General features: G+C 25.2%; 3 protein-coding genes across 4 annotated transcripts; 1 reads left to right on the top strand and 2 right to left on the bottom strand.

Moving 5' to 3' along the window:
• Positions 1-1,583: 1,583 nt before the first annotated feature.
• LOC113561114 (PX domain-containing protein kinase-like protein) lies at positions 1,584-7,077 on the bottom strand. Of its 2 annotated transcripts, XM_026967339.1 has the most exons (11): positions 6,928-7,077; positions 6,517-6,832; positions 6,241-6,435; positions 5,223-5,319; positions 4,658-4,884; positions 4,345-4,585; positions 4,032-4,283; positions 3,666-3,877; positions 3,513-3,599; positions 3,175-3,286; positions 1,584-1,859 (listed from the first exon to the last, which is right to left on the bottom strand). In XM_026967339.1, the coding sequence occupies exons 2-11, from the start codon at positions 6,616-6,618 to the stop codon at positions 1,681-1,683; spliced, it is 1,704 nt and encodes a 567-aa protein (XP_026823140.1). In that variant the 5' UTR covers positions 6,619-6,832; positions 6,928-7,077; the 3' UTR covers positions 1,584-1,680. The 2 variants fall into 2 exon arrangements, with proteins under 2 accessions (XP_026823140.1, XP_026823139.1); XM_026967338.1 differs by lacking the exon at positions 6,928-7,077 and having other exon boundaries at positions 6,517-6,900.
• Positions 7,078-8,434: 1,357 nt separating this feature from the next.
• Positions 8,435-12,675, bottom strand: LOC113547902 (probable 28S rRNA (cytosine-C(5))-methyltransferase). Its single transcript, XM_026948479.1, has 14 exons — positions 12,416-12,675; positions 12,210-12,341; positions 11,822-11,941; positions 11,197-11,252; positions 10,929-10,985; positions 10,690-10,859; positions 10,443-10,616; positions 10,180-10,375; positions 9,993-10,121; positions 9,619-9,718; positions 9,388-9,527; positions 9,060-9,272; positions 8,828-8,940; positions 8,435-8,736 (listed from the first exon to the last, which is right to left on the bottom strand). Exons 1-14 carry the CDS (start codon positions 12,531-12,533, stop codon positions 8,478-8,480), a joined length of 1,977 nt encoding a protein of 658 aa, XP_026804280.1. The 5' UTR covers positions 12,534-12,675; the 3' UTR covers positions 8,435-8,477.
• Positions 12,676-20,640: 7,965 nt separating this feature from the next.
• LOC113556437 (lamin Dm0-like) lies at positions 20,641-24,574 on the top strand. Its single transcript, XM_026961384.1, has 9 exons — positions 20,641-21,263; positions 21,750-21,870; positions 21,978-22,115; positions 22,177-22,362; positions 22,433-22,573; positions 22,660-23,052; positions 23,121-23,354; positions 23,414-23,509; positions 24,092-24,574. Exons 1-9 carry the CDS (start codon positions 20,860-20,862, stop codon positions 24,128-24,130), a joined length of 1,752 nt encoding a protein of 583 aa, XP_026817185.1. The 5' UTR covers positions 20,641-20,859; the 3' UTR covers positions 24,131-24,574.
• The last annotated feature ends 513 nt before the right edge of the window (positions 24,575-25,087 follow it).

Genomic DNA, 25,087 nt, shown 5'->3' with positions numbered 1-25,087 from the left:
AATTACTGGTGTGAAGATACTTGCCAAGCTGCCCATGATAGCTCTGATGTATCACATCCATAACTACAGTTATTTGTATATTTAAAAAATCATTTGGTTTCTAAACTAGATCTAAAGTGTGGTTGGTTCAATCCTTTATCTTGTAACAGTTATTAATAAGTAAATTATGGACTTAGGGGTGGTGTCTTTTTAAATACATTCTTTTATATACCTATGAGACAAAGATGTCTGCACAGTTCGCTCTCATAATACCACAGACTGTGGCTTAATCTATTTAACTATGTCACTGACACAATTAAAATTAGTATCTTAAAATACTATCTTTAATCGTAGTCACTAACAACAGATAAATATTCAAATGTCTATCATAGATTATTTTATATCCTAATTGAAAGTAATGATAATGTTACTATTATTTGACCTCAACTAAATAAACTATTTGTAAAAAATTAGCCATTGGTAGTACAATCTCTCATTAATGTAACCACTAAATTATTATATGTACTAAGGAAGCTTATAAAAACAAATTTTTATAACAATAAATAATAATTATATAATATTTAAATAAATGGATAACATGGATACAATATTAATTTAGATAATAATGGTAATAAAAATTAAAACAAATATAATTCATACAACATAACATATAAACCTATTTATTACAATATTTTTATAAATAGATAAAAAATTAAATAGTGAATAACTCATTTATTTGTTTGTATACATAAAAATATAATATCATTTAATAAAATAATGGTTGATAAAATAACATAAAATTGATACAATGAGTAATAATGTAAAAATTAATTATAAAAGTATAATGGAAACATAAGCAGAATTAAATAATTCAAATATTATTTTTTTAATGACTTATTGGAACTTTTTTAATTACTAATTTGTTTTGTACATTTAATTTTTGATTCACAACTTTTATAGATAATATTTAATACTGGAATTTATAAACTATATAGAATAACTATAGCATTCCTTTATTAGCTTGGTAATAAAAGATTATGGTAATTTATACATATGTTCAGATTATCACATGTAAAAACAAATATTTTTTGTTTCAAAATAGTAGTTTTTTATTTGAAACTTAAAACAAATAAACAAATTAAATATAATTTTAATTTCATAAACTTTTATAATAAATAATAACAATAATAGGTATTTTATTTTTATGGCAGAATCAAATTAGACATTAAAAAAAAAAAAATTGTTTTGTATTAACAGTGATATAAAATATCTTATTTTAAAAAGTCAAGAACAATTGATTTATATTTAAAAACATTGAAACATGGTTACTTTTCCTTGATTTCTTAAAAAATACATTAATTAAATATTTTTCAATTTATAATGTCAATTTTGTATAAAAATAATAACATTATATAAATATTTGTTTCATTAAGAAAAAAGGTACAAAAATATAATTTTGATTAACTTACTGAAATTTATATATTATAAATAATGTTAATAAAATGTTAACAATAAAGAAAAAATACATTTAACAGTCAAAAAGTTATGACAATCTTTGATATAAGTAATTTAAATTGTATCAAAAATAATAATTGCTTTCTTATTTTTATTAAAAATAATCAATAGCACCTTAGGAACAATTTAAAATACATACAACAAAATAAAAATAATTGCTAATAAAAATATCTATAAGATTATATTTTATTGTTTCACAATTTTCTTTAGTTTATTTGTATCAAACATACTAATAGAAGATAATAAAGCCATTCTCTGATCATTTGATTGTGGTGAAATAACGGGGATAGTTGTTGTTGATGATGGTGGTGGTGGAGGAGGTGGTGGTGGAGGATTAGACACTAAAGATGATGAATTAACAGCAACTATGCAAAATATAATAATAATAATGTATAAGTCTAAAATGATAGTTTGGAAACCAAAATATCAGTGTTATAATATAAATTAATATTTAATACTGATTAAAATTATAATGTAATAATTTAATAATTAAGACTTAAATGCCTTCGATTAACCCACTATTTCAAATTGAAGGCCCCAGTTCAATAACGGGATACGTCCATTTTTCAAATTGATAAGGAAACAAATAAAAAAACTATATAAAATTGGTAAATGAACAAAAAATAAAAACGTGGTGTTATTCTTTTTGTCAGAATAAGGGTAATTGGTCAAAATATCCAAACGTATCCGATTTTCCGAAAATAAGTGCATTACACTTTACTTTCTAATAAAATATAAATATATTATATTATAATACATAAATTATGTTAATAGTAATAATATCATAAAATATACTGTACACACATTAGTCAAATAGTCAAATAATATAATATAAAATCTAAAATATTTTTTTTTATAAATACAGTATACACGCAATAAAATAAAATATTAAATAATTAGCTAAAAAAATAATTATACTATTTTCTAAAAATTTAGAAAAATGTTTTTAAAAATAGAAAATTTTATTTAATTTTCTAATAAAATTAAACTGTTTTTCAAAAATAAGTGCATTACTCTTTACTTTGTGAGCTTTATTAATATTATAAAATATATTGTAACTAATTTATCAACAAATAACGACAAATAAAAGCTCAATTTGAGGTGAACAGGGAGATATGGAATTATATAGAAACTAGATAAGTTCCTAGATCGTTTTCTATTATTCAGTAAAACCTCGATAAGATAAGATGGAACTTCAGTAAAACGGTAACCCTGGTAATACAGAAAATTTCTTTGGTGCTTTTTTTCAAATTTCTTTTTTTTAAACCCCGTCAAAATGGAATCCCTATAAACAGAAAAATTGCAGTCCCAAGCGATTCCGTCTTATCAAGATTTAACTGTATTAAAAATTTTTTGTTATAGAATTTTATTTTTCTTGTGAAAATGCTTGAAAATTATTTGAGTATTTGAGCTAATTTTATTAACAAGTAAAGTGTGATGCACATATTTTCGAATAAAAAGATACATTTGAATATTTTTACTGCTGGATATTTTGTCCTGGATTCCAAAATTAGTTATATCACTTATTCTCTCTAAAAATATTTATCTAAAACTTTTGTTACATACATATTCATAATTGTAATGACTCTATTGGATAGTTAGAAAGTTTAACTCTTGGAATTACACCTAAAATTATTACAATACATTGATATAATAATACAACATTTATGTTATACTCACTACTGTTAGTTTGTATATCAGATCCAGTAGAAGTTAATGTACTGTTACTACTGGAACTATGTGATCTATTATTGATGTCAAGTGAACTATTATTTTTAATTGAATGAAAATCCTTCAAAATAATATAAATTAGTAACATTTAAAGAAAGATTATTTTGTTATCTATAGTCTATTTAAAATGAGATTAGTGGTAACCGGCGGCTAAGTAATGTGCAAGGGCATGGTTTTGTTCCGTAACACAGCCTCACATAATCAATGGCAGGGAACGTCACTAAACCATCGTGAACAAAAGTTGGTCACCGAGTACACAGATCTCACTTTGAATAGACTATACTTACAAAATGTCTTGATTGTGTCACTCCAGAACATTTTTCTGAGTCATGGATGATTTTATAAATCTTTTTATGGCGTTTTTCTAATGCAATCTATAAATTTAAAACAATTAAAACTATAAATGTATTTTGTATTCGTTTGAAGCTGTGCATACATACTTTTTTTTGGTCCTCAAAAATTCTAGACATACATTTTTCTGCGATTAGAATAAAATGTTCTTTTACTAAAACTGGTATTTTACATTTGAAAAATGACGGGTCTTTTTGTTCATCTATCATTCGTGCATGTTTTAAATTTGTTATTATTGAGTTCACACTTGGCATGAGTAACTTTGATGAAGGAGGTGCAAGTATAGTTTTCATTTGTTTTGCTGAGAAATTTTAAAATAAATTATTATCTTATTATTTAATATTTTAACAGTTAGAACATTTTTATAAGATACAAATAATTTAAAAGTGAAAAGATAATCTTGAGAATTATTAACTGATATTTTTATATTTATAAAATATAAAGTATGACCTTACTCAAATTTAATGAGGTTTTTTGAGAAAAATGTTCACAAAAAGGCCTTGATAGAGGTTCATTTTCAGTAAACTCATATAATATATGACCAAATCCATATATATCGATATCATTTAAACTTTGAATACGTTTTTTTCCAAGCTGTACTAAGAATGAACGGTAATATGAAGGTAATCCTAAAGTACTATTTTCAATGCCAGTTAGTTTAACATTTTCAATATCACAGACTAAAACATTTCCAGAATGCAAATGACCTAGAAAAGTCATTCAATTATTTAAACAATAGTCCAATAAATTTAATATTTATTTACCAACCATAAGGGATATGATTATCATGTAAAAATTTCAATCCATATAAGATCTGTTTAATATAGGATACCATAGTTTGGTCTGGTAAATAAACGTGGGAAGAAGTATCCCAATATTTTTTTAAGAAAGGTTGTAAAGGTGTGGTTTGATAAAGCAGATCTCTCAAACTGCCAACTTGAATATTATGAACTGATAATGTATATCCTTCAGGACTTGGAAGTATCACAGGAATGTCTACAAGCGGATGCTTAAAAAAATAATAGTATTATAAAACTAGTTATAAATATGTATATTTTAAAAGAAAAAATGTGTAACTTACTATTATGCTAGAGATAGATTTAAGTACTGTAACTAAATCCAGCTGTTTAAGTGTAAGGTCAGGACCACATTCAGTCCATGACAATAAAAGTTCTTGTTTTGGATCTTTTTTCCATTTAGATAAAAATGATTTCCTTCTTAAACGCCATCCTATATTAGGTAGTTCTTTAAATAATTCAAATTCCCGATTACCTCTAAGAACCATGCCAACTTTTTGGAATAAAGATTCTAGAATAAAAATTTACCTATTAAATTAAATATATAAACAAACTATTGTTTATTATCATCTTTTTGTTCTTCTATTATCCATTTTAAAGTAGTTTTATTTACAAAATAAAAATATTATATTAATTCTAATTCATAATTAAATCATGCTTGAGTCAAAGAAAAATTTTTGGGTAGGATTTATTCAAAGTTAATTATAAAATCTCTGAGTTATGTTTTTTTTTTTTTACATGTTCTACTGATTAAATCTAATGAATAAAGATGATCAAATTATAAATATAACTAATTTTATACAAAAATAAAATGCAAATACAATTATTAATAGTAGCAGTCAATATTACCTTTACAATATTCACTATATGATTCTGGATCCAAAAAGCTTCTTACTAATAATGAATTTGCTAACATTAAATTCTCAACCATTGTATTTAAAGAGCTCTAAAACATAAATTTTGACTATCAATATTACCTACCTATAAATGTATAACTTTAATTTATTCATTTAAGATGTAAGTCATACGTTGTTCACTAAAAAAAAAAAGTAAAATAAATTACTGTGAAAATGTACAATAACAATATTGTAAAATTATAAAATTTAAAAAAAATTTTTTTTTTTGTTTAATAAATGGAAAATTCAGAAACTAAGTATGTTATTTTATTTATATTCATTCAAATGCTATAACATATATTAGAAATAAGAAAACAATTAAATACATTGATAAATTAAAAAAAAAATTGTTTATGTTCTATAAAATGACAATAACTTTAAAAAATTACATTGAAATGAAAAAAGAGAATTTTTAAAGATATACAATACACAGGGTATAATAGATAGACGACAAAAAAAAAAAAAAAAATATGCTACTTAAACGAATGACAAAAATTATTAATATTATATGATGAGTAAATAATTTAAGAAATATACTAATGTTAGTAAATTCTCAAAAAAAATTCTAAAAATTAAATCACTTGATAAATCGTTTTATCATCAAAAATGTAATAATCAGATTCAAAAATTGGTTATTTTAAATTTATCTAAAAAAATTAAATTTTTTTTTATTTTCAGTGCTAAAAAATAAACATAAAAAAAAATTAATTAGAACAAAAGTCAGTTCTATCAGTTACAATGTATTCTAGAAATGTCATGTATTATTATAAAATAAAGTTAAAATCTATCTAATTTAATTTTTCAAAATAAACATAGAAAATTACAAAAAATAAAAATAAAACTTAATGCAAGGATCAATTCTGATCTATTATAATTTATAATATCTTTTAAATTTAGTTAAGTATATAAAGTATATTAAGTAGATAAAGTAATTATCCAGCATTATTTTTAAGTAAAAAATTTTACAATACTTGTAATGCATTTTGTCGTTGCATCACCAACTTTCGATCCATGTTTCCAATGTATTTTTTTGGAGGTAAATCCAAATTTATTTTTGATGACAATTTGTATAACATATTTTGCAGTTTAACAAAATCACTGTACCGCTTGAATATTTTCCAAGTGTAATCCTGAACACCAGTGCGTGTTACTTCAATGACATATTCCTTTAATAAAAAACACACCAGTCAATATTATAATTGTTATTGATTGATTGTGTATTTAAAGTCTATTATTATTATATGCACCGTATATCCACTGGTGTTCCGTGAATTGAGAATTGTACATTTCAACGGATGTGTATCGTCGACTTTGTCCTTCAATGTTGCACTATTCTCAAATATCGACATTGTCACTTTAATTCAACGCCGCCGATGATCGATTTAAGACACAGAACGCAAATAATTTTGTTCGATCATTACAATTAAAACGACAAGTACCAAGAATGTTACATAATCCCAGTAGCAGAACACAATCAAAAGATCAATGAGACTATGAGACCTGTAAACTCTGTGACGCACTATACTCTCGATTAGTTGATGGCTATGAATTATAGTTGAAACCCTAAATTGTACGTCGTTTTAATAAGTAAAAACAACAATTAAAAATAATAATATTATTGTTAATGTTATCACTTATCATAGTGAAAAAATACACACCTTGAAAGTTATTATGCTCGAATCACATCAACTGCCCGATACCCGGGTTTTATTACTCTATGGTTATACTACTACAGACGAATTCGTATAGTCATTATTCTGTCAAGGTGGGTTCAATCCACCTTGATATCTATTATCGTTGTAACTCATAGATAAGGTAAAAACACATTAGGTTTGTAGATAAATTAGATAATGAAAGAATTCTTTGTCAATATGACAATATGTATTATGACATTATATGTTATCATTGTTGTGTAGTAGATCCGAGATCGTAATAGTGTAATAATTAATACTGTAGTAGTGTAATGTAAACAGGTGACCTATATTTGGGGTGGCAATATTTGTTATACGACACTACGACTTTACTACTTTAGATCATAATATAGATCTGAGACTGGATTACACAATTGCACGTAAATGTCGTGAATTACCTATAACTTACAGAATTTTAAAAAAAGATATTATAATATATTTACTTAAGAGGATGTCTGCGCACTATTGTCTATTTGTTTCCTCTCTCTGGCCCACGCACGACATAGATAAAAAACGCATTTACGCAGAATCATTTTTTCTATGTTTTTAATTAATCTTAGAGTAAAATCACCATAGACCTTAACCTTATAAGGTCTATGAAAATCAGCTACTACAAAAAAGATAGATAATAATATTTTTGAGGGAATGACATCTATTTTCTATTTTACTATTATTTGATTTTCAAAATAAACAAAATAATTTTGTAAATTTAAATGATGTATAAACAATAAACTAAATGTATTCTATCTCAATAATTTATTTACTTTGCAAGAATTTATTTCGACAAACACACATGTTCGTAATTGGACTAATTCACTAATTTCCATGACAAATGATACTAAATTTGTTTCGTAAAAAGGTCTTGATCTTAATTATTAATTGATAAATAAAGTAAATTCTCATTAAGTGAATAAATTATTGAGATAGAATGCATTTATTTTAAATGTAATTTACTTAGCATTTATTCATATCAGATCTTTATTATGCTGTCTTATAAATTATATCACATCTTTTTAATGCTGAAGATGACCAGTTTTTTTTTGACTTAGCAATTTGTTACAGGGAGTTTGACAAAGTGTTTTTGTTGGGATACATATTTATCTAGGTATACAAGAAATTAAATCGTGAATTGTCTTAATTACACGTTAGACCAATGTCATAAGTAGTATGCTATTATTATACACTAATCAGCAATTAGTAGTAATTACTTAATTTTTTTTTTGAACTTTTCATAAAAATAGAATATATTATTGAAAACATCTATACTATATTTATCGTTTCTACATTTAGAAAGATAAAGATTGTAGTCAAAGTATTTAAATAAATTATATTCACTTTTTTTAAATTAAATTAAAGATTAATTATGATCATATTATAATAGTTAAAATTATAAAATGATGGAATCTAATGGTTTATTTTAAATAGGATATTAAAGTTCAATAAAAAATATTTTTTTTAAACTTAATTTAAACATTTATTTACTATGAAGTCATAATATAAAATTCAAACAGTGAAAATTAATTTTTTTTTTCAACTCTATTTTTGCCACGGCCATGTTTTGGTTTTTTAATATTTGCTACTGGTTTTTCAATAGTATTCTGAACCTCTGCATTTTCTGCATCAACATTATTTACTTCAATTTCTTCTTCGTTATCTTCAGATTCATTATTTTTGGGAATAATATTTGAAAATTTTTTTAGTTTTGCAACAAAGAATCCATCCATGTTATGAGTATGTGGGTAAAAACGTCTTGTAAGTTTCATCGTAGGGTGAAACCTTAAACAATAATATATATATTAGAACATTATACTTTAGAAATATGTAATTTAAATAAATATTTTAATTTAGACAATTAAAGAAATAATACCTGTGCTGACGAAGATTTGTAAAACCTTCAGTACCAAAACTTAATCCTGTATCAACTAATTTTACATCTCTTTTTTTTAAAGCATAATCTATCACACATTCGTTTTCTTCGGCCTACAACAACAAACATTTTATCATAAAACAGAATTATATTCTATAAACTAAATTATTTACAATTTAAATCTAAATTAATTAATTTCAAAATCAGGAATCAAATAGTATGAATCACTTACAAGTACTGAACAAGTTGAATAAACTAGATAACCACCAGTTGAACTTTTAAAATTCAAAGAATCTATAGCAGCTAGTAATAATTCTCGCTGTAATGTAAAACATCTTTGCAAGTCAGTTTCATCTTTACTCATTTTAACTCCAGAATCTTTACTTATGACTCCAGTTCCCGTACATGGAGCATCTAATAATACTCTATCAAAGTTTTTGAATAACTAGAATATAATAAATGCAAACATAAAATAAATTAACTGTTAGAAGAATTACTTATCACTTAACACATTATATATTTTAAAATTCTATTTTCAGAAAATTATAAATTTTTCTCACTTGAGGTATATGTCTACCATCATACGTTGAAATAACAGAATTGGCTATTCCCATTCTATGAAAATTACCAATTACTGCTTTAGCACGGTTTTTATTGACATCATTAGCAATTAAAACTCCTGTATTTTTCATTATTGCAGCTACAACAAGATATATTTTTGTTAATTAACTTAGTAAGGGGGGTAGTAAAATTATGAAATTTATAAATAAATATAATAAATATATATTTACCGATATGTGAGGCTTTACCACCAGGTGCAGAACACATATCCAAAATAAATTCGTTTTCTTGAGGAGCTAATGCCATAACAGGTAACATACTGGAAGCTGCCTATTAATATGAATATTTATTAAATCATAAAAAATTACATTTAAATGTGTAAAATATCTATACAAAATAAAATTTTACAAATTTAAATTGAATTAGGTTAGATAAATCTTAAATGTGATAATTGACTTTTATTAATTATTATTATTTTATAACAACATTATTTAGTAGACCAGTTCTCCCGTTCTATTAATAACTATTAATTAAAAATGATAAAACTATTGTGAACTAAATACCATAAAAACATATTTTAAATAAAAAAATAATATATTTTTACCTGAAGCATATAATGTCCAGCCAAATATTCAGGAGTTGCTCCTATTGGTACAGTAGAATTGTATACAACAAGCCCCACCTTAGACCAATTACCAATTGGGTCCAAATTAACTCCTCGGTTGATTAATGCCTAAAATTTGAAAAATGTAATGGCAATCTTTATGAAAATACTAGTGTAAGGTACTTACTTGAGCAAGGTCACGTCTCCTGGTTTTCAAGCTGTTTGTTCGAATAGTTACTGGTCTTGGTGTTTCACTAGCTTCCAAAAAAGACATTAAATCTTCGAGTGGAAACAAATGCATCATTTTCTCCATTAAAAATGTATTATAACTAAAATAGGTACACAAATCCTTGAGTAACAGATCAGTGTACTCTTGTCGGCTTCTAAACAATAAAAAATCAGTATAATAGTATTGAGACAAGTAAATAATTCATTAAACATTTAATTTACCGATTTTCTTCACGAAATTTATTGAAATTAGATAATACTAATAAAATATCTTTAATTCTTTGTTCTACTTCAGGTATTGGAATATGTTCATCAATTTTATCACTGGCAGGAAAAACAAAAACATCTTGGCTTGCAACATTAATTTGCATTTTCATTTCCTCATTGGCTTCAGCACTAAAATATAAATAATTGGTAAATTAATAATAACTTAATAAATAAAATAATGATCAATCATAAAATTTTATACTCTTCTTTTTTCTTTGCAGCTTTTAATTTTTTAGCTGCTTTTTCAATTGGTAATAATTCATCGTCACTTTCTTCTGCCTTTCTTTTTTTTGTAGAAGTTTTTTTCTTTTTAAGAACAGTATCTTCAATACCTGATTCATTTGAACTATCAACATCATCTAATGTACCAGCCTGTATAAATTAATATTAGTTTAGCTATCAGCTTATATAAATTATAACATATAATGTATTATGTATTACCAAATAGTCATCATCATCAGATAGGCCATCTTCATCAAAACTTTCTAAACCATTTCCCTGAAACAATATATTATATTTATTATATGTTACTAAATAAAAAAGAAATTTATTTTAAGTTACTGATCAAAATAATTGAAATATATTGTTTATAAAAAGTAAAATTGATACAATAGTATTTTAGAAATTTTAAATAACCTAAAAAAGAACTATTTAAATCAATAACTTACAAAAAAAAAAAAAAAAAATAGGTAATAAATTAAAATTATACCTCTTCTACTTCATCATCCATATCTGAATTACTATCATAACTTTCTATATCATCATCTGAAAAAATCAATAAAAAACATTGTTAAAAATACCGAAGCAAATGTATTAACATTATTTAATATTTAGGTATATTAGATTTGTGCAGAGGCTATTTTTGACTCTGAGTGCAAATTTAATAAAGGGCCCATATATTATTTTCAAACTTACCAAAATTAGGAAAGAGTCCAGATAAGTAAATATAAAAAAAAGAATTAAGAATAACATGTTATTCTGGATGAAACCACCAACAGAACAAAAATATAAATAAACCACAACTATTTTTTATTACAACCATAACCGGTTACTATATTATATCATTAACACTTTTAATTATATGCAGTTATTTGATCTAAATTTGTTTTAATTACATAGACACAAGTGATACAATGTAACGTCATGAATATAATAGTATAACAACAGTATTGTTCATTTCTATTATAATTTATCTTTCTATTCTAAGTTACAACAAGAATTGAATTAAAAAGGGCACGAGGTATTACTTGGTGTATAGCACCCTGAGCCAGTCCTCCCTGGATTTGTGTACGCACTTTAAGAAATCTATAAAAAAAAATTATATAGGTACATACCTTTTTCAGGAATAACTGATTTTGAATTTTTTGACTTCAACCAACTACTGTTACTATCAGAAAATTGCTTAACAATTTCATTTTTTATGTTCTTCGTAGTATCCGATTCAATCTTATTATCTAAAAAACATAAAATTAATGATTCTAAAAATTATAATGAAGTATGTATTTTGAATGTAATAAATAAATAAATTATAATAATATTAAATGCATTATAAAATTATGTAAATTTGAACCCCTATAAGATATCTAAAACATTTTTAATAAATAGTTGAGTAAGTTTTCTTAACAAAAACAATATTATACCATAATATATAGCTTTAGGAACTTAAACGCATCCAGTTATTTTGTATATTATCTTTATATCATAGAAATTATAAATTCTTACTTTCAACATCATCATCTTTTTTAACACCCTTCTTTTTTTCTTTTTTTATTAACTTTCTTTCTTCTTTTTTCTTCATTCTTCTAGAAGCTCGCTGTTTTTGTCGATGACTTAACTTTTTTGGCTCATCGTCTCCTAAAAAATAGTAAAATTAAATAAAATAATTTTTCAGGTTAATTAAAAATAATATTAACTATTAATTATATTACCTTCGAGTTTTGGAAGTCCTGGTAGCATTTTTGGTGGTTTTTGTTTTTTAGCTTTCCGTCCAGGTCCTTTAAATTGTTTTACTGCCCCATCATCGCCGAATTTCGCTTTTCTTCCCATATTTTATTTATAAAGGTACAGCACCACCAAAAAACAAATGACGCTTACAGGTAAATATCGCACGAAAATTCAAAATAAATATGATTGTGAATACTGAATACAGATTATACAATATTTAAAACACTACTGTCTACTACACGAGGTTTTGTTTGTAATTTGTTTAGTGATAAAAGAATAGAGATACTATTGCGAAGAGGTTGTATATCTTAACATTACTTCAAACAGTATATAAATCATAATACTTAAATACTCTGTGGACTTTTTTATTTAAGCCATGAACTAAGATAATTTGTTAAAAATAATTAACGTTTTTTGACAATTTCATTGTGTATAGAAAAATTAATAATATTATTATGTATAAAAGTTTTCTCATCCCGGACTAAGTCGGACTAATTTTAGTCCATGGTCCTCATCAATAAAGTTTTTAAATGATAAAAAATAATAAAGACATAACATATTATAAAAATAATAGTATATTATTATACCATAATATATATATATTATTATATTATTATTATTATTGTAGTATATATTACTCATCGTTAAAATACCTATTCTTGGTCAAATTCAAACTATAAATATCTGTAAGTAATATATTAATTATGTTTTATGTTTGTATAGTGATAAGTTTTTAGTTTCATTATATATTATTTTTTCGAGTATATTGTAATAAGTACATTTTCAAATCTTAGCTTAAAAAAATTAAGATTTTATAAATTGTTTACCATAATCTACTTTTAATTGTAAATTATCGTGATTTTGACAATTTTTTTATTTTTTAACGTTTTTAGAATATATACAATTTGTAAACTATATATAGAGGTCACCCAGCAGCAACACTCAGATACGAACAATTAGATGATAGTAACAGATAATATTATATACAATATTTATTATATACATATTTTTTTTTAATTTTTCTAATTTAACTGAGTCAAGTCACGATATTCGAGCCTTCTTGGAGGGTTTCCTGGGATGTTATTTTAGTTCAATGCGGAAATAAGTGGATTTGGATGGTTCGCTAGACGATAACGATACCTAGCATTTAAAACAAGATGAGGTCACTTTGGCCATAGTCTGTAAGCCAAGATCTGAGTGCAGAGTATGAATAATTACAAAAAGTATAAAGCTCATAGAAGATCACATTAATAATTACCTACCAATTATTTTGAGTGATATAGATTGGTACCTATGTTTTTATTTTATATTTTGTAGATATTTGATTTTTTTTCCCGCCCCATAATTGGACACCATATGTCCAAATACTAAATAGGCTTCAGAAGAGTTTGATAGAGCAACAATTTGTTTTTTAAGTTGAGTTTGAAGTGTTTGCCTAGAAATGGATACAGGGACTTTCTCCGTAGGTTTAATATGAGACGTTTTTGTTTTATGAGCTCTGTTCAAGTTGAACGTTTATCTAGGATCAAGCCTAAGTATTTGACATTAGAGCCATTGGAATCATTTTATTCAACAAAAAAAGAGGAGGAACAATGCCTTGCCTAAGAGTAAAAGTTAAATATGGGAAAACTTCTCATTATTTATTTTAATTTTTCATTTGGAAAATTATATAGGGATCTATATTTTTTTTTCAATAAATTTAAAATTAAAAAAAAAATTACCTATAAAAAGTATCTACTGAAAAATTGCAATATTAACCCCTTCAATGTCCAAACTAAGTCCAATTTAACAAAATACATGTATTTTGTCATGCCTTAACCATAGAGTACTCTATACATAAGGTATAAGTTCTATTGAGTACAACTTGCTATCAAATTGATTATGATAATTAATAGGTAGGTATATATACACACAATTTATATTTTTACATTATAATATAATTTCTATTATAGGTACCCAAGACCTACCTATCATAACTATTGACTAAATATTGGCGCACCTAAATAGTAGAAGTAGATTTAAATTATTACGTAATACATTTTGTTAGGCCAATCAATACGCTGTAGGTTATGAGCCTGTAATATTAGTCAAATATTTAACGGTGCGTCAGTCGTAACTAGGGTGAGGTAAGCGAGGTGTTTGCCTTGGGCGCCTGATGCTGGGGGCGTAAAAATATTAAATAATTAACTTTAGAAAAAATATAATGAACAATATAACATTTTTCACTAATTTGTAGATATACTGTTGAGAATAACATACTTGTAGCTAAAAATTGTAATTCTTATTTTGCTCAAAACCTAATTAGTAATTTTTAAATATTTCCGACTCTTATTAAGAAATATAAAAAACTGTGAGTGTGTTACCCCCACCACCAAGGTAGTGCATCGCTAGTTCTGCAGGCAGAATAAAAAATGGCTTAAGGTACGGCTCTGATATTTAATTATTATTTTGTAATTGATAGGTATGTTCCCAATAATTTTCGAGATATAATAAAATTCTTGTACTAAAAATTAAAATCCATTATTTATAGTACAACGATAGACCTTATAGTTTATACCATGACAAAATACATGTATTATATATGTAAATATATAATAAATAATATATATAAATGTGTATACAAAAATACAAAATGCCTACCTAACTTGTTTTTTCTTTGTAATTACCAATAACTTAATATATTATTTAATGATATAAATATATTTTTAAATGGGCTGTTCGTATATATTATTAAAATAAAATTAGTACAATAAATTATTTTTCGTGGTTTATATGAACTGACTAATTTTTTTATATATTATTGAAACCTTAAAATTGCACCAGTGTCACATTTTTTAATGTGATTTTATTATATTTTAGATTTTTACAATAATTATAATATTAGCTTACATATATTTAAAAAGTTGAATAGATTATTAGGTCTGGTGATTAAAATTGCAAGTTAAATTTGGAATGGAAAAATTCACACGAATCAAAACTTAATTGAATGCAAAGTGCGAATGACATTGAAATAGTAACGCGTATAATATAAGAAACCCTTGTTAAATCATAATATTCTATGGTTTTGGAACCTAATTTAAATATACATTTGTTGGGAGCCTACTGAAGAATCAGCCTCACATTTACTTTAAATTGGAAGTCAATTTATAATGGTGGCTATTGCATATATCAGATAATCCATATAACATAAGCCATTTGTTGATTGAAAAATTATTACGTTTTTGTCATTTTCGAAAATATTTGTTTTAATAATTTTATTCTGAATACTGGTTACTGAGTAGAATTAGTGTAGCTATACTATTAGTATTCGGAAAAAAAGTCCTGATATAAAAATACTATAAAAAAAGCCTCGGCTATAGGAAAAAAGAGTCCCGGATCAACGAAATACATAACACTTTTTTTTTAATTTTACAATGTACCTTTATTTCAATATAATTATCTAACATTTTTTTTTTGATATAGGTATCTATAACCATATAAATTATATAAAATTAAATATTCGTTTAATTATTTGTATATACTTATACAATATACTTTATAATAATATTTAATAAAATAATACACCAAATATTTTACAGTATAGATATAAATTTATATTTGAAATATAAGAGATTAAAGTATGTAGTAATAAAAGTAATTGACATTTGACTTTATCTTACAAATGATGAAGGTATTAAATTGTATATTGTAGACTCAATCTGAAAACTGATGTTAGTACATATCTTAGTATCTACAACATTTTATTGTTAGAAATGTGATTTTTTCGTTCACATAGCTATTGTTGTGATTATTTTAAATTAAAAGCATGTACTTACTAAGTACATAGTACATACTACTTACCTACAGTTGTATATGACATTTTCTCCAGTACACATTTTTTGTTCATCTGATTATTATCGTGTTACGTTTTAATTATTTTAAATTAATAGTACGAATATATAATGGAAGTAATAATAATAAATAGTAATTAATATTATTATTAATAATAATAATTAACCTCAAATTGAATACAATGGATATTTTTACAATATTCAAAAATAATGCGAAACTATAATTCGTTGGAGATGTACTAAATCAAGTTCAATGAAGTGTCCCTGTATTTTAAAAATGTATTTAAGTATAGATAGTCCAACTTTAGTTTCCATTGAATACGATCACGTACACAAGGAGAATAAAAATATGATTTCTGCATTACAAATTCAAAAAATTATGAAGACAAAAGCCAAAATAACCAATGACGCACCTAGTCAATTTTTTGTATTAAGTGGAATACTAAATGTTCCGAAGAGTGTACCTATAAGCCGAATTTCCGAGGGAAAATAACTTAAAAAGAACTATACAAAACCATAGAGGATAAAAAAATCCACCTAAACGCACGGAGATGTCTGTCAGAAATAATTGTTGAAGGTAAATTATTTTTTAAACCTTTAAGTAAGATATATGAGTATTTTTGAATTTCAATATCTTATATACTCTCATCTCGCTTAAAAATAAAAATTTTGTAAAAGTCAGAAATTGATTTTTAAAATATAAATAAGATACTTATGAACTTATTTAATTAAAAATTTAATAGGTGAATATAAAGTATAAGATTAAGAAAGATTTTTACTATACGATATCACGGCTCAAATACCTGCAGCGCAAGGATTATTAATAATAATCAATATATAGATATATATTGGTAACAAACATAATAATTTATTCCCCCTACATTTTTTTAAAATTTTTCAAGAAATTTAGGTTATTTATTATGGACAATTTTAAAATGTAAAACGTAATTCATAATCAGGATATCCGATAGGTATGTGTTATATATGTAAACATTTAAGCTTCATGTATGAATTTTGTATTGTAAATTTATAATAAAATTAAAATGATTGAGCTATACATCATAATATTTTAAAATGATAACGATAAAAAGTTATGCATTATAGGTACACCGTTAAGTAAATAATTTTGAAGTTTTTCTATACATCTTATATAATAAAACTTAGATACAATGAAATTGTAAAATTTATATGTAGGAGTATGGGGCGAAACCCTCCGTGGGTCTGTTCTATGTTTATAAACCTAACCTAGGGAGGGCCTTTCTAACAAAGTAAATTTACGTCTATGATGGCTAAGTCGAATACATAGTTTAGCGGTGGTAACTTTGGCTTTGCTCTTGAATTTTTTAAGTATTTAAGCAATTAAATGTGATACGTGTACAAAAACATTTTTTTTTTTTTATATAGCTGCTTCTTATTGTATTCTTGAGCGCAAAATTCAAGTTATAATATACAAGGACAATTTTGATATTATAATAAATGAATGTAAAACCCGCAATATACATCCAGCTCCAAGATAATTACACTTAGATTTTGAATTAGGTGTAATAAATGCTGCTAAAAATATTTTACATATTATATATTGATTCTTTTTCCTTTATTATAAAATTAAAAATTTTATGCAAGGTTGCAATTTCAGTGAAAAAACTGGGAGTGCTGAAGCTCCTCTATCTTTTTTTCATGATTTTATCTTAAGGTTATGGATACCTGTTACTATTAAAATATAAATTAACATGAAACAATTTGGGGGCGCTAATTTTAAAATTGGAGGAGCTAAGCACAAATCTAGATAAAAATGTCCGTGGTAAAATTATTCAAAATAAACTAAGTAAAACACCTTGGAGTTTAAAAATATTAACAACATTCATTATAATATTTAAAAAAAAATAAACAATTATTTCGTTATTGCAGTATATTTAAAATTGTCAAAAAAAAACCTTATAATTAACACACACATATTGCCTAATTAAAGTTTATAAATGTCAATGATATACATTTTAAGAAGTTTTCAATACTTCTTTCGTTATTATTATACTGCTCACAATTTTTTTTTAATTTTCCTTGCATATTAATATTCATTTATTTTTGCCGGAGGTTGTCCAATATCTCTTTGCCCAATTTTAACTTCATCGACTCCTAATATTCTAATTACATCATTTTTATGAATAACCATATACTTGGATGTGAACGATTTACTAATTTAAAAAAATCTGTGATTCCGTCCTTATTATTTATTTATATACTATATTATTATAAAATTATATATATTAGCGAATTTTTCTAAAATTATATTAAAATCCTTCTTATACGTCTTTTGACTCTTGTTTTGTGACAAACCGAGGAAATTTTTGTATAATACCGCTAAGCACACCCAATCCTTCCCAAATTGCACTTCTATTTGTATACATATATGTACCATAATTGATTATTCTTAGGACTATAAGAAATATTAAGGCTAGACAAGCTAACGATATTTTTTAACCTGTTAAGTTAACTTTGAAAAAAAGTAACTTAACTTAATTCAAAGTTCAAATTTTCTAATTTGCAAAAATAAAAAAAATTCTAGGTATATAATATTATTTATTACTTTATTGGATAGTTTTTCTTTATGCTTAAGAAAATTGCGGGGGAAATTTAAAACGTTACATCATAGTACCAACTAGCTATCAAAAAACCTACTTTTCTAAAATAAATCTTCATAGGCGTTACTAGTCCTTTAAGTTGGGGGGGGGGGCTAATGCTAAATTTCTAAATTCGTTTTGTAACAAATTTTTTTTAATTTGATTATTATTTATCATTTTTATTGGTGTTTAAAACTGATTCGAATTTGTTTAAATGAAGGCAAAAATAAAGTTAATACAAATATGTTTATAATACGCACATACATTTACCCAAAAATTCTAGCTGGGCGGGCTGAAGCCCACCTAAGCCCCCCTAGTTATACCTATGTAAAATCCTATACAATTCAGAATTATTCTTGCATTTTTCTTCGAACAATTTAGATACTAACCTTGGCGCCCAAAATAATAATTTAAATGTAAAGTTTGAACAGTTTGTCTTTTGTTATTATGTAGCACATATGTATGTATAGCCATCTAAAGATATTTGAATATGTAAAATTAGGTATTTAAACCGTATACGTAGAATATATAGAGCTTCATGCCTCCATTTTCATCACCAATGACTTTTTTTTAAATTGACCTTCGACTTGTCCTAATGTAGAATCGTAGAATACCTAACAAATTCTTTCAATCCAAACGTACCTAACCATAATTTGGTCTAGAGCAGTATAGGGCATTAGTGTAATCATATCTATATATAATGTATATACGTATACATTAGATTATGCGTGAAAATATAATATATGTGTGGACTGTGAAGACCTTCATGCATAATTCATAGCACACACCACACATACACGACAGTCGAGTCACATGTTTTCACGTAATTTGATAATGAACTATCATCATAAATAACTGCATTCACATTAAATATTATTAACAATATTTTGTTGATACTAACAAAATCTAGCCATTGAAATAAATTATTTTAATATCGAAAAATAGAATTCGTATTATGTCTGATAATCAAAACTCGTGTATTACGTCGAGCTGTCAATTATATGATTAGCAATATGAATATTTAGTAAATACTAAATAGAAAACAAATTAAAATAAGTAGAAATTCATTAATTTGCTTTTGCATCGAGGTAAATGCTCTACATATAATTAGTAAATAGAGAGTAAGTGAGTAAGAGAGGCAAGAATGAAACAGATAATCGTAAATCGTTAAGGGCAAGTAATATTAGGACATTCGGTACCACAGTCCATCATCACTAGCGATTCACTTTCAATGTGGTAGGTTTTCATCATAGAACTTATACTATTACTATAAGTTAATAAGGTTTTCATGACACGTGTTTTAAAAGATAATATAAGTTATATCATAATAATATTATAGATAATTGTGAATTATCTTTACTCAATGCTCATGTTGTCATGTCACTCGTATAAGACATCAGTATGTCTGTGCAGCGAAGTCAGAAGTAGCGACTAGCGATTAGCTTTCGTTTACGGTTACGGTTATACGATATACGTATTTTATATATCGTGTATAATATATTAATATTTATGTAAACATGTTAAAATGTTAGTGACATTTCTACATTGGTCTGTTAGTGTGACTAGAGACTAGAGTAGAGATGACAATGAAAAAATAATCATAGAGTTTATACTAATACTACGGCGGCACGGCTTTCCTATCTAAAGCCGTGACTAATACTAAAGTACTAACGCTTTTTATGAATAAGTTGGTCACACTGAAAAAGCCGAGTCGGCGTCTCGCGGCTTGTAGGCGTGGGTTTACGACCCCCGTTAAGATTTTTGTGTATACACTATAGCTTGCCCGGCGGCTGATTGATGGTAAATATTTAGTGTTTTATAATTTTGGTGACCCGTGTTATTTCGTTTATAATAATTGTTATTATAAAAATCGATCTTTTTTGCGCTCCGATTTCGAAGTGATTATATTGTAAATTTTCTTTTACACGCGTTTTATGCGAATAATCGAATAGTGGTGGTGATCGAACACCGGCCATTAAAATGTCGCAGAGGCCATTGAGAAAAGGTGGTGCGGCCAGAAACACTCCGCAACCAGATGAGTCCACGACCAGCACTACCAATAGCGAGAAGAGCAGGAGGACGGTGACATTGAGCCCTACCAGGTTCAGCCGTATTCAGGAGAAACACGAGCTACAGAATTTGAACAACCGTTTAGCCGCTTACATTGATCGCGTTAAGTACTTGGAAGCCGAAAACTCAAAATTGACCCAAGAGCTCCATTCTTCAGAGGAAGTGACCACCCGGGAGGTGTCCAACGTTAAGGTATTATTTGAGTCTGAGCTTGAGGATCTAAGAAATGCATTAGACCGTGAAGCTAAACAAAAGAGCCGCCTCGAGTTAGAGAATAGGCGTAAAACTTTGGAAATCGAAGAGCTCAAAACCAAGTAAGTACCACACATATCATTTGTGAAAAACTTCTTTTTAATTTTAAATACTTTTAGATGTAATATTAAAAATAACTATAATATTGGAGTAAAAAAAATTATAATTACCAGCTGATCAGGTACATGGTCGATTAGTTGATTGAAAATAATAATATATATATATACTAAACATACCTAAAATATAACATGTTTTAAGTTTTTTATTTATAACATTAAGTTAAATTTGATAGCATATAATATAGATAAAAATTATTGTCAGATAATAAAATAATATCATCATAAAAATGTTTATTGTTTCCCAGATAATATCTTATTGTGAAAAAACTTTTCTTACTTGCTCATTTACTTAAAATTAGGTATTATTAAAACAATAATTATTACCTGATAATAAAATTCAAAATATTGTGTACCTTTTTTTTTACTATAGAACTATTCAATGTTATTTATAATGTATCAGAAAATTTATTGAGAATTTAATTATTTCAGACTTGATAAAGCTTTGAAGGAATTAAAAGAAGCTACACCATATGTAGCTCGATTTAATGAATTAAATTCTAAATATGGTCAAACTTTGATTGACAATAAGAATTTAAAAGACGCTAATAAGGCAAGTATTATTTATTTGTTGATAATTTTAAATATTCAAAACTAATATACTAAGATAAGTTAATATAATATAGTCATTATTTAAATTATTTTTGAATTTTCTTACAGAAATTGACCAAAGAATTAACAATAGAAAAGAAAAATGTTAAGGATGTACAAAAAACATTAGAAGAAGAAATTCTGCAAAGAGTTACAGCTGAAAACAAATTACAAAGCTTGAAAGAAAATTTCAAATTTAAAGAAGAGGTAAAGTTAATACATGTTTTTTATATTATATTTTTTGCATAAAAAATGTATTTTTTCATAGGTTCATAAACAACAACTCAATGATACAAGAACTAGCCGCCGTACAGAAGTTATTACTGAAGTAGATGGACGTTTAATTAAAGAATATGAAGATAAATTACAATCTGAATTACAAACATTACGACAACAAGCCGAAGAAGATGTTAAACGAAACAAAAAAGAAATTTCTGATTTATTTGATAGCAAGGTATAATCAGTTTTTTAATAAAAATAATAACCGTAATTAATGAATATATACAAAATATTGAACACTGTAGTTTCAAAATTTGGAAAATGAATTGCAACGCAAAAAAAAAGCTATGGAAGCAGCTCAAGAAGATATCAATGTGGCCAATTCACGTGTTGCTGAATTAACACAACAAATAAATGACTTATTGTCTTCCAATAATGATTACTTGGTATATAACACTTACTTTATTATTAATAAATTTTAACATTTAAAAAAAAAAATAGTAAAAATATATACATATATTTTTTTTTTTAGAGGAAAATTACTGAGTTAGAACGACTAAAAGAACTTCAAAGAACTAAATATATAGCTGAAATTCAAGGACTTGATCAACAATTAACAGCTATGCAAGATGATATGTCCCAGAAAGTACAAGAATACCAAGATTTAATGGATATAAAAGTGGCGTTGGATATGGAAATTAGTGCTTATCGAAAATTATTAGAGAGTGAAGAGAGGAGATTGAGTATTACTCCAAATTCATCTGTAGTTGGCAGCCCAAGAGGAAAAAAAAGAAAATTATTTCAACGCGATGAAACAGAGTATGAATTTTCTAATGTTATTACTGCTTCATCAACTGGTGATATTGAAATTTGTGAAGTATGTCCAGATGGCCAATTTGTAAAATTATACAACAAAGGATCAAAGGTAAAAATGAAATATTTATATTTATTTTTTGACTTTGAAATATAAAATAACTAATAATAATAATTTAGGAATTTGCATTGAGTGGATATGAATTAGTACGCACCACTGCAGAGCAAAATGTTTCTACTGTGTTCAAGTTTCATCGTTCAGTAAAACTAGGTGCTGGCAATTGGTTAACTGTATGGTCTTCTACTGCCAGTAATCAAATTCATGAACCTAGTGCTGGTTCAATTGTCATGAACACTCAAGCTTGGGTTGTTGGTGAACTTATGGCTACAATACTTTTAAATCCTGAGGGTCAAGTATGCAAATTTTAAATGAAGAATTGTATATATTATTACTGTATTATATTTTTTTACAGGAAGTAGCTACTCATGAACTTAAAAAAGGGCAGGTTTCTCATTCACGAGCCAATGAAGGATATGGTGATTATGAAACAGAATTGTTTCATCAACCAGTAAGTATAGATTTCATTATAGTTTTTAGCATAAAATAAAATAATAGACATATTTATAATTTTAAAATAGGTAAATCATTATATGAAATAGATAACTTTTACACATTTAAAAGTATTCTTGTAATCCCTCATTATTCAACAAATAATGTAAATAGAAATATAGTTCCATTATTATCTTTAGAATAGCATATACTATCAAACTAAAAATATATATGTTTTATATTGAGTGTTCTTTCAATCAGTTTAGAAATTTTTATTAGTTGGTTTAAATATAAAAATAAAAAATGTTATTTTTTGTGAGGTAGTTTTAAAAATAAGGATAAAATAAACATAATTTTTCTGGGTTTGTATGATATTTCAGTTTTGTGTAATCTATAAATAAATGACTTTATTTTCATATTTTTCAATTATATACTATGTTTTATTGAATAAAATGTGTGAAATGTAGATAGGTTTTTGGAAAGTATAGTATATACTTTAATTTGTGGGCTATCCTTCATCATAGCATAAAAATGAAGTAAAACATGTTTTTTTTTTAAAAATTACTTTATTATAATGTTTTTATTTTAAATATTTTTTTAGGGCGATCCTCAAAATAACGACAAATGTGTTATCATGTGAAGATATTTACTCAATTTATAATTTTAGTAATAAGAACGACCTTAAAATAAAGATAAAAAACACTTTAGTTAATCAGAGTTTATCACGTGTTAATTATTGATTTTTAATTGTCATTAATTTTTTTTAAAAGCCCATTTTTTTTTTATACTAATATTTATTATTATTATTTTACTTACTTTTATTTTTACGTTTTTTTTTTTTTTGTATTTTGCTTTATACACCATTAAATGATCCATAAAAAAAAAAAAAACTACAGTAAATATTTTACTAAATTACTGATTAAATTAAAAATAAACATGAAATTGAATTTCTGATTGCATTTTAAATTGTGTGAAGTAAAAAATAAATAATTTTGTGACCATTTATACATACATTAAATTGTACTTAATAAAATAATATTTTTATGATATTAAGTCCAAAGCTCATTTTTGTGTTAAACTTTACACAATGTTGTAAAACGATCATGTACAAAGATCTTATTATTTTTTTTTTTAATTATTTATAATTTGAATATTACCATTAATAATAATAAATAACTGTTATTTAAAAATGGTCCTAGTAATTTAATTAAAGAAAATACTTTCCTTATATAATTAGTAAAACTAATTTTGCGATTAATATTATATTAGATTGAGTTCTGTTAACTGATTCATGGGTTTTAATGCTTAATTAAGGCAAACATGTTTATATATATGTACCAACAGAACTTATAATAGTAAATCATTTAGTCTGGAATATTTTTTGCAGGCTATAATTATATATATTAGTTACAAAATAATTTCCTACTAATGTTATAAGGTCAAAGTTTTATTTTTACCATGACAGCTATTTATATATTTTTTCTATACATACTTTAATTTAAAATTGAAGTTAGATCTTCTTTTTGTCTTCCAGAGTAAATATAAATTATTTATCAAACATATATTTTATATTTCTTATTTTTAATCATTTTAAAAG

The sequence above is a fragment of the Rhopalosiphum maidis genome, chromosome 1 (genome assembly GCF_003676215.2).
Source record: "Rhopalosiphum maidis isolate BTI-1 chromosome 1, ASM367621v3, whole genome shotgun sequence".
Classification (NCBI taxonomy): Eukaryota; Metazoa; Arthropoda; class Insecta; order Hemiptera; family Aphididae; genus Rhopalosiphum; species Rhopalosiphum maidis.
This window is presented reverse-complemented; position numbering and strand designations above follow the sequence as displayed.

Excerpts from the sequence above, each read along its gene's own strand:
- LOC113561114 (XM_026967339.1), bottom strand. The coding sequence starts at position 6,618 with ATGTCGATATTTGAGAATAGTGCAACATTGAAGGACAAAGTCGACGAT. Across the intron at positions 4,586-4,657 it reads AATCTATCTCTAGCATAATA|CATCCGCTTGTAGACATTCC; the intron begins GTAAGTTACACA and ends TATTTTTTTAAG. Across the intron at positions 3,600-3,665 it reads TTTTTGAGGACCAAAAAAAA|ATTGCATTAGAAAAACGCCA; the intron begins GTATGTATGCAC and ends TTAAATTTATAG.
- LOC113547902 (XM_026948479.1), bottom strand. The coding sequence starts at position 12,533 with ATGGGAAGAAAAGCGAAATTCGGCGATGATGGGGCAGTAAAACAATTT. Across the intron at positions 10,617-10,689 it reads GCTGCAAAGAAAAAAGAAGA|TGCTGAAGCCAATGAGGAAA; the intron begins GTATAAAATTTT and ends TTTATATTTTAG. Across the intron at positions 9,528-9,618 it reads TGGTAAAGCCTCACATATCG|CTGCAATAATGAAAAATACA; the intron begins GTAAATATATAT and ends ATCTTGTTGTAG.
- LOC113556437 (XM_026961384.1), top strand. The coding sequence starts at position 20,860 with ATGTCGCAGAGGCCATTGAGAAAAGGTGGTGCGGCCAGAAACACTCCG. Across the intron at positions 22,116-22,176 it reads ATTTCAAATTTAAAGAAGAG|GTTCATAAACAACAACTCAA; the intron begins GTAAAGTTAATA and ends ATTTTTTCATAG. Across the intron at positions 23,510-24,091 it reads CAGAATTGTTTCATCAACCA|GGCGATCCTCAAAATAACGA; the intron begins GTAAGTATAGAT and ends ATATTTTTTTAG.